The sequence below is a fragment of the Xenopus laevis genome, chromosome 3L, assembly GCF_017654675.1.
Source record: "Xenopus laevis strain J_2021 chromosome 3L, Xenopus_laevis_v10.1, whole genome shotgun sequence".
Taxonomy (NCBI): domain Eukaryota; kingdom Metazoa; phylum Chordata; class Amphibia; order Anura; family Pipidae; genus Xenopus; species Xenopus laevis.
Window position 1 is genome coordinate 141,616,025 of NC_054375.1, and position 16,251 is coordinate 141,632,275.

Genomic DNA, 16,251 nt, shown 5'->3' on the forward strand with positions numbered 1-16,251 from the left:
AGCAGCTTGTTTATATAAACTATAGTAGTACTTATCTGTTATCTACTGTGTATCCTGTGCTTGAATGGCTGCCCCCATGGCTACACAGCAGCTTGTTTATATAAACTATAGTAGTACTTATCAGTTAGCTACTGTGTATCCTGTGCTTGAATGGCTGCCCCCATGGCTACACAGCAGCTTGTTTATATAAACTATAGTAGTACTTATCTGTTAGCTACTGTGTATCCTGTGCTTGAATGGCTGCCCCCATGGCTACACAGCAGCTTGTTTATATAAACTATAGTAGTACTTATCTGTTATCTACTGTGTATCCTGTGCTTGAATGGCTGCCCCCATGGCTACACAGCAGCTTGTTTATATAAACTATAGTAGTACTTATCTGTTATCTACTGTGTATCCTGTGCTTGAATGGCTGCCCCCATGGCTACACAGCAGCTTGTTTATATAAACTATAGTAGTACTTATCAGTTATCTACTGTGTATCCTGTGCTTGAATGGCTGCCCCCATGGCTACACAGCAGCTTGTTTATATAAACTATAGTAGTACTTATCTGTTAGCTACTGTGTATCCTGTGCTTGAATGGCTGCCCCCATGGCTACACAGCAGCTTGTTTATATAAACTATAGTAGTACTTATCTGTTATCTACTGTGTATCCTGTGCTTGAATGGCTGCCCCCATGGCTACACAGCAGCTTGTTTATATAAACTATAGTAGTACTTATCAGTTATCTACTGTGTATCCTGTGCTTGAATGGCTGCCCCCATGGCTACACAGCAGCTTGTTTATATAAACTATAGTAGTGTTTCTAAAGCAAACACAACAGTTTTACCAATGCAGGGCAACACTGCATTATATTGTCCTTCCTTTAAACCACTAACAATATTGCTATCATGGTTCTGTGCAGTTCCAGCAAAGGACTAATGTCATTAACATTGTATTATATAAAGTATCTGGAAGTAAAAAAATGTGGGTAGAGACTAGATTTATATTATGGGGCATATGAACATTACCAATAAATATCTCTTGCCCATAGCAACCAATCTGATCTTTGCTTTTGTTTTCTAACTTGTAGGTGACTGTTAATGGAGAACTAAACCCTAAAATTAAAAAACCCTACACTACATAGACCCCCCTCCTTCCTTTCCCCCAGCCTAGCTGCTACCCCGGGCAAATGCCCCTAACGCTTTACTTACCCCTCAGTGCAGATTCTGTCCAGCGGAGTTCATGGGCGCCATCTTCAGCCGCTTCGGTAATTTTCGTAATGAGACCGCGCACCTGCAATTTTACCGAATTTCGTCGCATGCGCAGTTGTCGCGAAACAAAAAATTGCTCCAAACCGCAATCAGTCTCATTCCGAACAGAAGAAGACGGCAGCTGTGAACTCCGATGCCTGAATTTAGACCGAGGGGTAAGTAAAACGTTAGCGGCATCTGCCCGGGTAACACTGAGGCTGGGGGGGTCTATGTAGGGTAGGGGTTTTTAACTTAAGGGTTGAATTCTCCTTTAAAATCAAATAACCGATTGGTTGCCATGGGCAACATGTCCAGAGGGCAATTTATCTCCAATGTTAATAAACACGCCCCTATGTGTAAGGGCACAAGACTCGGGCAAGTGGCTGAATGCCCATTTTTATGCTTCGATTGTTTTCACGCCTACATGATTTAATATGAATTTATTTTTTAAACGTACTCCGTGTATAATCGATGGTGGAGGTAACCTTTGTTACTTCATTACTGAAGGTGGTCCTGTTCATTAAGGTGGTCTGTGTATTAGCACAGCATTAACATTCTCCAATAAACCAATTCAGACTTTATTACACAAGAGTGTCTTCTTCCGGATATGTCTAAATCAGAACATTGATCATCAATACCAAACTACGCCTGGTGGGGGGTAATACCCATATAGACAGCAGGGTAGCCTAATTGTGGTTTCAAAAATAATGATATGGATAGAAGAGCTTTGTTGGAACCATATAAAGGATAATAAGTGCACATATCATATCTCACTATTGAATGGGGCGAGGGTGGGGCATTCCTACACAAACTGTGGGTGGAGCCTATTGGGTTAATAATGTGTGCATACTTTGTATTTGGTAACACTTGAGAAAGAGCTCAGCTCGATACAAGTCGTGTTCAGCATAAAAGCACTTTAATTTCTGCAGTAACGACCTGCCTCTGACCATCTATTACCACATTTCTTATTGCCGATTACTGGCTTCAATGGACGGAAGCCGTGGTTAATGGGTCGAATTAACCGAATCCATGTCCTCATTTTGACTTGACGCACATCTGAGAGATGGTTCACCTTCTGTACAAGTCTATGGAGAAAGCGTCAAAACGGGAGAGTGAACTAATGAGCATTTTTTCTACTTCGATTGTATACTCTACAAGCAGGGATTCATTTCTCATATGTCTTCTTTTACATGACACAATCGCTGTATATTTAGTAGGGATGCACCAAATCCACTTTTTGGGATTCGGCCGAACCCCCGAATCCTTCGTGAAAGATTCGGCCCAATACCGAACCGAACCCTAATTTGCATATGCAAATTAGGGGTGGGAAGAGGAAAACATTTTTTACTTCCTTGTTTTGTGACAAAAAGGCACGCAATTTCCCTCTCTCCCCTAATTTGCATATGCAAATTAGGATTCGGTTCGGCCAGAGGATTCAGCACAATCCTGCTGAAAAAGGCCGAATCCCGAACCGAATCCTGGATTCGGTGCATCCCTAATATTTAGACTTATGTTTTATTTATTATAATGTCCTCACTGCAGGTACTTTTCTATATTGTAAAACTGTACAGCGCCGTGTACAATTAGTAGAGCTTTATAATACACAAGAGCCATGAATATCCTTATAAACGGTGCTTAGTGATGTCATTGGTTATAATCGGAGCTTAGTGATGTCATTTGTCACAACTCACTGAAACGTGTGTATTATAATAAAGTATAAATAAATAACGCACCCACTTTTACAAAATATGAGGATATTAGAAATCCCCTTAGAGTTCTATGACCTGTGTAAAAATACTCTGCATTCGGCCTCATGTGTTTTTTTTTTTTTTAGGGAGGCACCAAATCCACTTTTTGGATTCGGCCAAACCCCCAAATCCTTCGTGAAAGATTTGGCCGAATACCGAATCCTAATTTGCATATGCATGTGGGGTGAAAAGGGGAAAAAATTTAGTTCCTTATTTGTGGAAAAAAAGTCATGTGATTTCCCTCCAGCCCCTAATTAGCACATGTAAATTAGGATTTGGATTCGGCCCGGACAAAGGATTCGCCGATTCTGAATCCTGCTGAAAAAAGCCAAATTCTGTCCAAATCCCGAACTGAATCCTGGATTCAGTGCATCCCCAGTTTTTTATGGTCACGTAACTCCTCAGGAACTTATAATATCCTTATATTTTACAAGAGGGGGTACTTTATTCACTATAACGCATGCATACTCGTGATGTTGAAAAAACCTCTAACCCACACCCAATCCTAACCCGCCATGAGGTCCTACTTATATACCCGCCCCACTGTGACATTGCAGAAGGGGCGGGGCAAGCCGGCACGTGAGCATATAAAAAGGAGAGTGTCCAGCGGAAGTGGGGCACTAGAAGGTTGCAAACTTTGTGCGGCAGTCGACCCGAACCCGTTCGACCCACAGGTAAACCCGCAGGCTTCAGGTCAGCCCAGGCATCACTTATACATACATAATGAAACTGACACCACCCCACCTGCCAGTCAGTTTTGCCGACTAGCAGTTGGCAGCTAATTTTAGAAGAAAGTCTTTGGATGTTGCTCACCTAAATAAAGAGCAGAGATGGCTCTTATAATGATTCTCTTCCCTTTTTTTCTAAGCAGCGCAATATCAGAAGACTTTTTTCTCTCTTTCGCCTGACTGTCAACAGAACTGACCAGCAGGTGGCACTGATGTTTGTTTTATTATATTTGCAGTGTAAAAACGGCTAACATTGTGAAAACCAGAAGAAAAAAAAAAGTAAACTGCAATAATGTTTAGCTGTCCTTTAGATCAATATAATCCAGGAAGAGACAAGGAAACGGACTACTGATAATTCTTCAAAAACAAACATTCAACATATGACCCACTATTTAAAGAGAGAGACACGACACAAGCACTTTTAAATAACCGTCATTTTTATTACTCATTGTGGATATCCCTTTAAACCTACATCGTCAATGGCCGGGATGCAAAACTCCTGGTCACCCTCAACTATAGCGAAGGTCCCAACAGAGGATGCTGGGAGTTAAGAGACCCCCAACAGCTGGGCAGCCGATACATTTAGGCCATTTTGAGCACATACAGTTACTTCCCTTTCCCGTGCGAAGGGCACTTCCTGCGGTTTCATACACAAAACAGGAAACTGGTGCACAGGAAATGGTTTCACTTGCCCTTTTTAGCCTATTTTCCCTTTAAACAATATATATGTAATAAAGCCAACTTGGCCGCACGTGTACATTTCACAGTGAATCTTAAATGGGTCTGTGTGCCCTTTTGTTTTTGGCAAGTGATATATAGGCTTGTTTTCAAAACACAATAAATATGGCCACGGAATTCTCAACAAAAGGACACAGGTTTTTTTTATGAAGTTTGGCAAAAAAAACAATATTTTGACCATGGCTCTTGGATTTCATCAGCAAGGAGCTGTTTTTGGCAAGACGCCCTTAAATCAACGATGCAAAAAAATATTTAACCTTGATAAACAAACAAGATAGTGTCGCTATACCCAAGCTGTTCAGTAACAGCAACTTAAATATTAATATAGAGCATCATCTTTGTAATCCTGAACACGCCTACCCTGGAATAAGAACACATGAAATAGAAAGGGAAACGTACCACAGTTGAGTATGGTTTTCTTCCATTTATATCCTTTTACAGTGAGAGCTGAGAAGTTGTGGAATTGTCTCCCTGAATCAGTGGTACAGGCTGATACATTAGATAGCTTTAAGAAGGGGTTGGATGGTGTTTAGTAAGTGAGGGAATACAGGGTTATGGGAGATAGCTCATAGTACAAGTTGATCCAGGGACTGGTCCCATTGCCATTTTGGAGTCAGGAAGGAATTTTGTTCCCCCTCTGAGGCAAATTGATGAGGATTCAGATGGTTTTTTGTGCCTTCCTCTGGATCAACTGGCAGTTAGGCAGGTTATATATAGACTTAAAGGAGAACTAAGCACTAAAGTTAAAAACCTTTACCCTACATAGACCCCCCCCCTCCTCCCCCCAGCCTAAGTGTTACCCCAAGCAAATGCCCCCAAGTCTTTACTTATTCCTCTGTGCAGATTCTGTTCAGCGGAGTTCACGGGCGCCATCTTCAGCCGCTTCGATGATCTTCAGAGTGAGACCGTCGCTCCAGCAATTTTTTGTGAGTTTCGGCACACGTGCAGTTGTAACAAAACAGAAATTGCTCCAACTGCTCATGAACCAATATGGCACTTACTTCCCAAAGAGAAGAAGATGGCGCCCGTCAACTCCGCTGGACAGAATCTGCATTGAGGGGTAAGTAAAGAGTTGGGGGCATTTGCCTGGGGTAACACTCGGGCTGGGGGGGGAGGAGGGAGGGGTTTTTTAACTTTAGGGTTTAGTTCTCCTTTAAGGTTGAACTTGATGGATGTGTCTTTTTTTAACCTAACTTTCTATGTTATTTTACTATGAAAGATTCGGCCGAATACCGAATCCGAGTTTGCATATGCAAACATTTTGTCACAAACAAGGAAGCAAAAAGTCTTTTCCACTTGTTCCCTTCCCATTCCTAAATATGCAAATAAGGAACAGGAAAAAAAATGTTTTTACTTCCTTGTTTTGTGACAAAAAGTTACGTGATTTGCCTCCCAAAAGTTGTATATGCAAATTAGGATTTGGTTTAGTCAGGCAAAAGGATTTGTTAGATTTGTTGCAGAAAAAGGCCGCATCCCAAACTGAATCCTAGATTTGATGAATCTTAAAGTGATGTTCTTGTAAATAATTTCGGATGGATTATGTTTGACTCCTTTATACAAGTCTCTTTAAGATACATAAATGGAAGACACTCCATACGTATACACTTGGTACTGTTTCCTTTCAGTGTAACCTGCTGGCGCAGATATTAACATTGAGGCACATCAGCCTACAGCCTTGTGAACTACAACTCTCAGCGGCCCATTCACAGCCTTTTGGATTCTGGGAGATGTCGTTTCATAGAAGCGGAGGGGCCAACCCACCGTCACATTAACTCTGAGCACCAGTTTAAGAAGTTTCAGAGGAGCTGCTCTGCGCGGATCCTCCATTCAGGGGACAATCCCGTTACTCCGTGAATATGTGTTATTATATTAAAAATACCATTAAAAAGTCAAAGTGAAATATAATAAAATGGTGTCCAATTTTAACCCAATTTTTTTTTTTATAACATGAAGCCTTACCAAGTGATAAAAAATAAGCATAAAAAAACCATGACATGTATATTTCCATTAGCTTAACATTCGCAGGACTGAGTTTCCTTGAGATGTCAAATCAGTTGGATATTTTCTCCCCATTCAGGAGCAATGACAATAGTGTGTCCCTTGAGCAGGAACGCGAATTTTCCATGTGTCCTTGGACTTTAACAGCCCAAAAATGTGTGTATACATATATATGTATTTATATATTCTGTAAAAAGCCAGTTTGTACTCACGTAGAGTTCAAGGTTAAACCTGAGAAAAAAAGGGGAGAGGGCAGCAAAGGATTCTGGGATAAAAAATAAAATAAAAAGTCATGACTGATGTCACCGTCATCAGTCCTTAAAGTTCCCCGTAATTTTTTCCATCAAGACGAGAGGGAAGCATTGGCTGTGGGTGTCCTTTCTTGGAAGTGGTGGTTTGTGGTGTTGGCGTTGGAGATGGTGGGGTCATTAGCGTTAATGGCTATGTCAGCGTTCTAGAGCAACAAGGAGGAGGAGAAATAATGGTTAGAATCAGTGAGTTTAAAATAGGGTTAAAGGGATCCTGTCATGGTAAAAAGTTTTTTTTTTCAAAACGCATCAGTTAATAGTGCTGCTCCGGCAGAATTCTACACTGAAATCAGTTTCTCAAAAGAGCAAACAGATTTTTTTTATATTCAATCTTGAAATCTGATATGGGGCAAGACATATTGTCAGTTTCCCAGCTGCCCCCAGTCATGTGCTTTGTGCTGTGATAAACCTCAGTCACTCTTACGTGCTGTACTGCAATTTGAAGTGATATCACACCCTCCCTTCCCCCCCCCCAGCAGCCTAACAACAGAACAATGGGAAGGTAAACAGATAACAGCTCCCTAACACAAGATAACAGCTGCCTGGTAGATCTAAGAACAACACTCAATAGTAAAATCCAAGTCCCACTGAGACACATTCAGTTACATTAAGTAGGAGAAATAACAGCCTGTCAGAAAGCAGTTCCATCCTAAAGTGCTGGCACAAGTCACATGACTGGGGGCAGCTGGGAAACTGACAATATGTCTAGCCCAAAGTCAGATTTTCAAAATTAAATATAACCAAAAAAGAATTTATTTGCTCTTTTGAGAATTGGATTTCAGTGCAGAATTCTGCTGGAGCAGCACTATTAACTGATGTGTTTTGAAAAAAAAACATGTTTTCCCATGACCATATCCCTTTAAAGAGCTGAAACAGAGGACAGTGGAGGAAAAATGCCCTTTATGTTACAGGAGCTTTAGGGATTGGGTAATTGAAGGTGTGTGTGTGAGTGTGTGAGAGTGTGTGTGTGTTCTTTTTATAAGCACTATCTGCCCCAGTTGGGTTTAGGCTGAATACAGTCAGGAGCAGGCCGGGGAAATTCCCAAATCCATGCATTGCTGCTTCCCAATTTTACCTTACCATTTTAGTGCTATTAAAGGAATTGTTCAAAAAAATAAAAACTGGGTAAATAGATGGGCTGTGCAAAGCAAAATAAAAAAATGTTTCTAATATAGTTAGTTAGCCAAAAATTTAATGTATAAAGGCTGGAGTGACTGGATGTCTAACATAATAGCCAGAACACTACTTCCTGCTTTTCAGATCTCTTGGTTTCCACTGATTGGTTACAGTCACTGACAGTAACTAATCAGTGACTTGAAGGGGGGCCACATGGGTCATATCTGTTGCTTTTGAATCTGAGCTGAATGCCGAGGATCAATTGCAAACTCACTGAACAGTTGTGTCCCATGCGGGCCCCCATAATGAAATCGCTGACTAACTCAAGAGTTAGAGAGCTGAGAAGCAGGAAGTAGTGTTCTGGCTATTATGTTACACATCCAGTCACTCCAGCCTTTATGCATTACATTTTTGGCTAAATGACTATATATTACATAATTTTTTTATTTTTTTATTTTTACCCGGTTTTTATTTATGCACTGAACTGTTCATTTAAGTCAAGACTATCTAACAAGCTGTCCAATCTCCCTTTCTGTCTGTGACATCACCTGGGAATGAAAGCGGTCTTAAAATACAGTGGGGCTCATTTATCAACACGGGCAAATTTACACCTGGGCAGTAGCCCATGGCAACCAATCAATGGTTTGCTTTCCTTGCGCAACCTGCAGGGGACTTAAAAATGGCAGTCACTGATTGGTTGCTATGGGTAACTGCCCAGGTGCAAATTTGCCCTGTGTTTATAAACAAGCCCCAATAAGTCACCGTTCCCTGTATCAGGATTTAAACAGAGGGGTAGTACATACGTGTCTCCGAAAAAGCCTCTGCAGCAAACTACGCTTGGGCGGTTCTGGGAGCTGTCTCCAGTCTAGATCAGGAGAGCGAGTTCCATTTAGTCCGAAGATGTTGAGGTCCTTAAAGCACTCCGTCTCGATCATCTGTGGGATGAAAGGAGGCCAAAGCCATTTAGTTCCAGGGTATATGCTCCAGAGTAATGCATTCAGCAGAAACCTGCACATTTTGCATTTGAGCTTTGGATGAATTTGAATGAACATGCCCAGTGCTTAAGGTTGAATACTAGAGTTATGTGAGCTTTTTATAAACTCGAATGAACTCACAACGCCAATGGTTTATTATTTAGGGAAAAACTCAAATGGAAAAAAAAAACTGGGAATGGGAAAAACTGGGAATGGAAAAAACTTGATATGGAAAAAAACCTCTAATCAGCACGTTTGGGGTTAAAAACCTGAGAACTCTAAGTAAGAGAGTTTTCTGCAGGAAAAACTCAAGTCTTTCAAATCTAGTCTTTGAGCAAAACCTGCCAGAAAAAAGAATTAAGGCTATTAACATCTTCAATTAGTTCAAGCGATCTCTGCCATTGACTTCTACATGACCTCCACAAGTTTTAGATGGTGTATTTTCGGCTATGAGCTATTTCCAGCTTCAAGGTATAATAAATCTCGAAAAATTCAAGTTTTTTTTTTTTTACAAAATCCCCAAAATTCGTTTTTTTTTTAAACTCAAAAAACAAAACAAAAAAAAAAAACTCCAAAAAAATAAGAAAACTTGAATTTTTTGTGGAAAACACAACTTGACCCTTAATATATCTGCCCCTGTATGTAGCCCGTTCTGGTCTCAGACTGCTTGGAGACACAACCACAAAGCCCCACTCACCTCATTCTGCCAGGGGATGGACACACAGCCGGTTGCAAACTTGACATAAAAATCATTATCGGTCTGGTCCAAATTAACTCCTTTGACGGTTGAAAACTGCTCAATGTCCAGGACATCTTTACAGTACACAGCGCGGGGCTTTGGAAAGCAGAAAGAGTGGAGTGAGACTACACAGAGGACTGCAGTTACACAAGCACAATACTAGAGATTATCTAGGCCAGGGTTCCACAAGCTTTTTTTCCCTGTGAGCAACATTCAGATGTAAATAGATAGACTGTGCAAAACAAAAAATGTTTCTAATATAGTTACTTAGCCAAAAATGTGATGTATAACGGCTGGAGTGACTGGATGTCTAACATAATAGCCAGAACACTACTTCCTGCTTTTCAGCTCTCTAACTCTTGAGTTAGTCAGTGACTTGAAGGGGGGCCACATGGGTCATATCTGTTGCTTTTGAATCTGAGCTGAATGCTGAGGATCAATTGCAAACTCACTGAACAGTTATGTCCCAAGTGACTTCCCTTAAAGTTGCTGACTAACTCAAGAGTTAGAGAGCTGAAAAGCAGGAAGTAGTGTTCTGGCTATTATGTTACACATCCAGTCACTCCAGCCTTTATACATTACATTTTTGGCTAACTAACTATATTAGAAACATTTTTTATTTTGCACAGCCTATCTATTTACCCAGTTTTTATTTTTATACTGAACAATTCCTTTAAGTGGCTCCTGATAAAGCTGAGCCAACTGTGTGTGAATGTGATAGGGACCTTAGATTGTAAAATCTCTAGAACACAATAATCCCAGTGATATGAATAATCCCTTGGGATACCAAGCTACTTACGATGGGGTTATAATACCATCAGAGAGTTGTGGTAAGAGAGTAGAAAGTCCCTATGACCTGGCTTGTGGCCTCTACAGCAGCCCACCGACCAAAATGGAGTAAACATACATGGACCTCATGTACAGAGAGCAATAACTATAGGCTTACTCAATTACATGTGTCTATACAAACACAAAGGAAAGAAAGTCCAACAATTTGTCCTTACATCTGGAAAAAAGGGCGGCTTCATTATCCCGGCCTCCAGCCTTTTGAAGTTAATGTTCCTGAGAAAAGGATGATGTTTCACCTCGTCGGCACCCTGTTCCTTACAGCCAATCCTCTGCTTCGGGTCTTTGGTCAACAGCTGCCAACAAGAAAGCAACGTAGAGGAGGATGAAGGACAGACGTTAAATATAGGACAGGGTTAACAGGGCAAGCAGCAAAGGGCAAGACACATTCTGTGCAGTCCTTAAAGGGATACTGTCATAGGAAAAAACATTTTTTTTCAAAAGTAATCAGTTAATAGTGCTGCTCCAGCAGAATTCGCCACTGAAATCCATTTCTCAAAAGAGCAAACAGATTTTTTTTATATTCAATTTTGAAATCTGACATGGGGCTAGACATATTGTCAATTTCCCAGCTGCCCCAAGTCATGTGACTTGTGCTCTGATAAACTTCAGTCACTCTTTACTGCTGTACTGCAAGTTGGAGTGATATCACCCCCCTCCCTTACCCCCCCCCACCAAACAAAAGAACAATGGGAAGGTAACCAGATAACAGCTCCCTAACACAAGATAACAGCTGCCTGGTAGATCTAAGAATAGCACTCAATAGTAAAATCCAGGTCCCACTGAGACTCCTTCAGTTACATTGAGAAGGAAAAACAGCAGCCTGCCAGAAAGCATTTCTCTCCTAAAGTGCAGGCACAAGTCACATGACTGGGGGCTCCAGGGAAATTGACAAAATGTCTAGCCCCATGTCAGATGTCAAAATTGAATATAAAAAATTCTGTTTGCTCTTTTGAGAAATAGATTTCAGTGCAGAATTCTGCTGGAGTAGCACTATTAACTGATGCGTTTTGAAAAAAACATGTTTTCCGATGACAGGATCCCTTTAATTCCTGTTTATCTTACAGCAGTTCCCTGACCTGTATAACTCAGCCTGCAGCCTTGTGCCTTTATATGGTCACAGAACAACCCCTCAGTGACTTCCAATATCCTTATCATTTACAGTCGGGGGTACATTATCCCTTATAATACATGAGTGATACTCAGAGTTCCCTGTATAACTCAGCCTGCAGCCTTGTGCCTTTATATGGTCACAGAACAACCCCTCAGTGACTTCTAATATCCTTATAGTGACTAAAAACAGACCATTTGTGTGTACTATTAAACTGTAACATTGAGCTGCAAGCATTCCATTATTTGGCATAGCAATGACTAACCTCCTCATACAGATGTCAGGGTTAATGTCATAACACAGTGATTTGGGGTGTTTTTACTGTAAAAATTAGGGATGCACCAAATCCTTGTGCCTGGCAGAACCAGACCATCATTTGCATATGCAAATGAGAAGTGGAAAGGGAAACCACTTAACTTTGTGTCACAAAACAAGGAAGTAAATATTTTTTTTCCCTTTGCGTCCCTAATTTTCATTTGCATACGCAAATTAGGGTTCGAATTTGGCCAAATCTTTCATGAAGGATTCGGCCGAATTCCAGATAGTGGATTCAGTGCATCCCTAGTAAAAATGCAGTGGTGAAATTCCCCAAATAAATCCCACCCTAGTGCTATAGACAGGAATACCATTACCCCTAACATGGACAATTCACAGAAATACAGATAAGTAGTAGAAGTGCTTAAGGCATTATGATCTGCATAATATCCAATTTTATTCCAGGAATACAAATCTTACCATTCTACAAACAGATTTAGCGTCCTCTGTAAATTTAGCAGAATAGGACTCCTGTTCTTCCTGCACTCTCTTCTCGACCTCTTCCCTCTTCACACGCTCTTTCCGTGCCCGAAAGGGAGACTGGCCCTCGATCATCTCATAAATGAGACAACCCAAACCCCACCAGTCCGGGCTAAAAGTGTAGCGTTCGTTCTTTATCACTTCTGGGGCTAATGGAAGAGAACACACACACATGTTGAATTGTGTAATACTCTTAGGACTAGGACACACTAGACAGGTGATGATCAGTCAAACCAAGGATTTTCTTTGTCAGTATTTTCCGTAGGGCCATGTAGACCAATGAGGTTCTCCCTGAAAACAACGTGCGTGCTATAGTCCCTACAACTCGGGGGGGGAGTTGTAGGGACTATAGCACGCACGTTGTTTTCAGTTGCTCTGACACAGTGCATCATGGGACTTGTAGTCCTCTACGCAGACTAGGGTAAAGAATTTTGAAGGCCCCATCATCAAGACTCAACATTAGGGTATAACAGATAAAGAAGAAACCTTAGGGTGTGTTACAGAACATGGAAATACAGTTATGGGATCTGTTATCGGGAAACCCATTATTCAAAAAGCTCCGAATTACAGGAATGCCATCTCCCATAGACTCCAATATAATCAAATAATTTCGATTTTTAAAACAGATTTCCTTTTTCTCTGTAATAATAAAAGAATACCTTGTACTTGCTCCCAACTAAGATATAATTAATCCTTATTGGAAGGAGAACCAGCCTATTGGGTTTATTTAATGTTTAATTGAATATCTAGTAGACTTAAGGCATGAAGACCCAAATTACGGAAAGATCCGTTATCCGGAAAACCCCAGGTCCCAATCATTCTGGATAACAGGTCCCATACCTGTATATAGTATTTTAATATTGCAAGAAAACACCTTGACAGCTATCATATGATAATGGTATTAGAAGGAAGAGCAGTCCCAAGATCCAACTGCAACACCTGGAGGACCAAATTAAGAACATGAACTCACCCATATAACCCACTGTGCCTACTCTGCCCCGGATACCCTCCCCTTCTGGTATCTTGATGGCCAAGCCAAGATCTGAGATCCTGATGTGACCTGAAAGAAGAGAAGAAGTTGTTCAGTTTAGATGAAGCTGCACTCAGAGAAACATCCAGAGAAGAAGTGCATTACATGACTACTAATCTCAGTATATAATCAGGGCCCTCATGGACACCCGTGTGCAATTGTTTCAAAACTCCAGACTCCAGGGAGTTCAAGACTCCAAAAGAATCACCCCTGTTTCAGAACCACCATGTGTCTCTTCAGCTGACAGTAGCTGTGTTTGGCCACTCGTATGGATCCTGCAGCGAGAATGACTGTAGGATTTTCGGGTGCAGGTATAGATGCGGGTCACTGAGTCTCATTTATATTTCTTATCTAAGGTTATATGGTCTATATTTTACAAAACTTTTTTCTGTCTACGCCCACTTTTGATGGTCACTTCTGTTTTGCAGCGGCAGCACTTCCTGTTTAATGGTGGTCAGTGGGCTGCCGATCGGGTAAATCAATTATAAATAGGCTGTAGCTCACCTTTAGTATATGTAGGTGGATTCTCCTGCAAGGTGTCCTGTGTCCACACCCAAATTGATACAGTCCGTATTATAATAGAAAGCAGGACAAATCGCCGATCGGGTGGCAGATAAGGCAGTTGTGAGCCGGGTCAGGTAGAAGATACCCAAGTGGGTAAATAATAAGGGTTCGGGTCTTAAAAATTGATTCCGCGGAGGACTCTACAGTATCTGAATGACCAACCAGATACTAAAGGTGGCCATAGAAGGGCAGATAAAGATGCCGATATCGGTCCCTTAGACCAACGGTCCCCAACCTTTTTTGCCCCAGGAACAGGTGTAAAGCCCTAATTTTTTTCAAGGACCAGAGGGGCGCCAACTGTGCTTAAATTTCACACGTTTTGCGTCAAATTCAGACACGCCAGCATCAAATTCAGGCATGCAGCGTCAAATTCGGACTGGGCAGCCCAGTTCAATTATGTCCGTGGCCCGGTAGTGGGCCGCTGCCCATCGGTTGGGGACCCCTGCTTTAGACCAATTCGGCAGTTTATCTTCCCATGTATAGAGGCTTCCGACGAGTCTTCCCGATCGATATCTGGCCACGATATAGATCGGGAAGGTTTCATATTTCGTGTGACAGACAGGTCGGAGCCCGTTGCTCCTCGTTGTAATCCGATCGTCTGGCTTTAGGGCCGAATGTTTGGATTAGTCCGATATAGCCCTGCCGTTAGTGGGCACATCAGGGAAAGATCTGCTCATCTGGCGATGTCGCCAGACGAGCGGATCTCTTCGTGTATGGCCATGTTAGTGCATAACTGTCTGAAGACCAATTCCTGTTCAATAGTACAAGGAACATTTGAACCCCTAAGAAAAATCTCACGATCTAGACCAGGAATACAACAAGAGGGAAAAACTGTCCAGGTCTAGGAACCGACAACAACAAAACAGCCGATCAAATGTTGATTGGTCGCTGTATTTTACTGGACCTGTGCCCCTTTTAGTTCATTCCCCCATTAGTGATTAACACTCCTGGAAAATACTAACCGTCATCATCCAAGAGGATATTTTCTGGTTTTAAATCCCTAAAAGAAAAAAAGAAGATATAAGTTCTAGAGCATAGTAGCGCCAATTCCTTAGCGTAGACCATACTTGTCTCTCTTTACTGCCCCCTAGTTGTAGCAGGCTCTAATGATTTGCTGAACAAAAGTCCAACTGATGATTTATTCAAATTTCACCTTTTTGTTTTGAAGTGTTACCGTGATTATCATGAACTTTTAAGGGTAAGGTCACACCTGGATATTCAGGAAGATTTAGTCTAATCTCCCCGAACGGCTTCCCCGTCTTCCGCCTGTTATAATGAAAAAATGCCTGCTGTATGGTACTCATGGTGCTTTGTTTTCCGAAGACGCCGAAGTTGCCTCAAGAGGAAACTTTGGCCGACTTCAGAAAACGAAGTGCTGCGACTAAATCTCCCAGAATCTCCAGGTGTGACCTTACCCAAGGAAGTCATGGAGACAGATGTGCTTCACAAATAAGAGTTTTAGGACAACCTGTAATAGGGACATGTATGGCCAACTATCGAATGTGACAGATATAAATTAGTCCACCATAAAGGGATGTTTGCCCTTAAAGGGGTGATTCACCTTTAAGTTAACTTTTAGTATGTTATAGAATGACCAATTCTAAGCAACTTTTCAATTAGTCTATTTTTTTTTTTTTTTTATAGTTTTCTTCTTCTTTTTCTTTACAGCTAAAAACAAATGCTTTGTAAGGCTAGAAATGTATTGTTATTGCTACTTTTTATTACTCCTCTTTCTATTCAGGCCTCTCCTATTCATATTCCAGTCTCGTATTCATACCAATGCATTGTTGCTAGGGTAATTTGGACCCTAGCAACCAGATCGCTGAAATTGAAAACTGGAGAGCTGCTGAATAAAAAGCTAAATAACTCAAATACCACAAATAATAATAAAAGAAAACCAATTTCAAATTGTCTCAGAATATCACTCTCTGCGTCATACTAAAAGGTAATTTAAAGATTAGCGACCCCTTGAAGTCCTAGGTCAGTATAAAATACGGCAGTATTTGGAAATTGATGGCATGACTGAAATTCCCAGAAGATTTCTCCTCACCTGTAAACAATTCCCTCCTGGTGTAGATGTTCTAGGCCACAGCAGAGCTCAGCAGCATAAAAGACCACACGCTCCTCCTCAAAGCCAGGATTTCCCATATTGTAGATATGGAACTTGAGGTCACCACCGTTCATGATTGTCAGCACCAGACACAGGGCATCTTTTGTTTCATAGGCGTAAGCCAGATTAACCTGATGCAAAAGAGAAGATTATTGGCCAACTGACCTGTCCTATAGGTTTCCCACGTCTCCAGCTCTGCTTTCTGTATATAA

The 16,251-nt window shown here is 41.3% G+C and overlaps 1 protein-coding gene across 1 annotated transcript in view; it reads right to left on the bottom strand.

Annotated features, from left to right (window-relative positions):
- Window positions 1-6,368: 6,368 nt before the first annotated feature.
- Window positions 6,369-16,251, bottom strand: part of grk5l.L (G protein-coupled receptor kinase 5 like L homeolog) — a 41,645-nt gene continuing 31,762 nt past the window's right edge. Inside the window, exons 9-16 of the mRNA XM_018253594.2 lie at window positions 15,980-16,170; window positions 14,892-14,929; window positions 13,306-13,395; window positions 12,276-12,484; window positions 10,588-10,725; window positions 9,542-9,679; window positions 8,674-8,805; window positions 6,369-6,900 (exon numbers count right to left, since the gene is read on the bottom strand). Of these exons, the coding sequence (XP_018109083.1) occupies window positions 6,790-6,900; window positions 8,674-8,805; window positions 9,542-9,679; window positions 10,588-10,725; window positions 12,276-12,484; window positions 13,306-13,395; window positions 14,892-14,929; window positions 15,980-16,170 (1,047 nt within the window). The 3' untranslated portion in view covers window positions 6,369-6,789. The remainder of the gene's footprint in view (window positions 6,901-8,673; window positions 8,806-9,541; window positions 9,680-10,587; window positions 10,726-12,275; window positions 12,485-13,305; window positions 13,396-14,891; window positions 14,930-15,979; window positions 16,171-16,251) is intronic.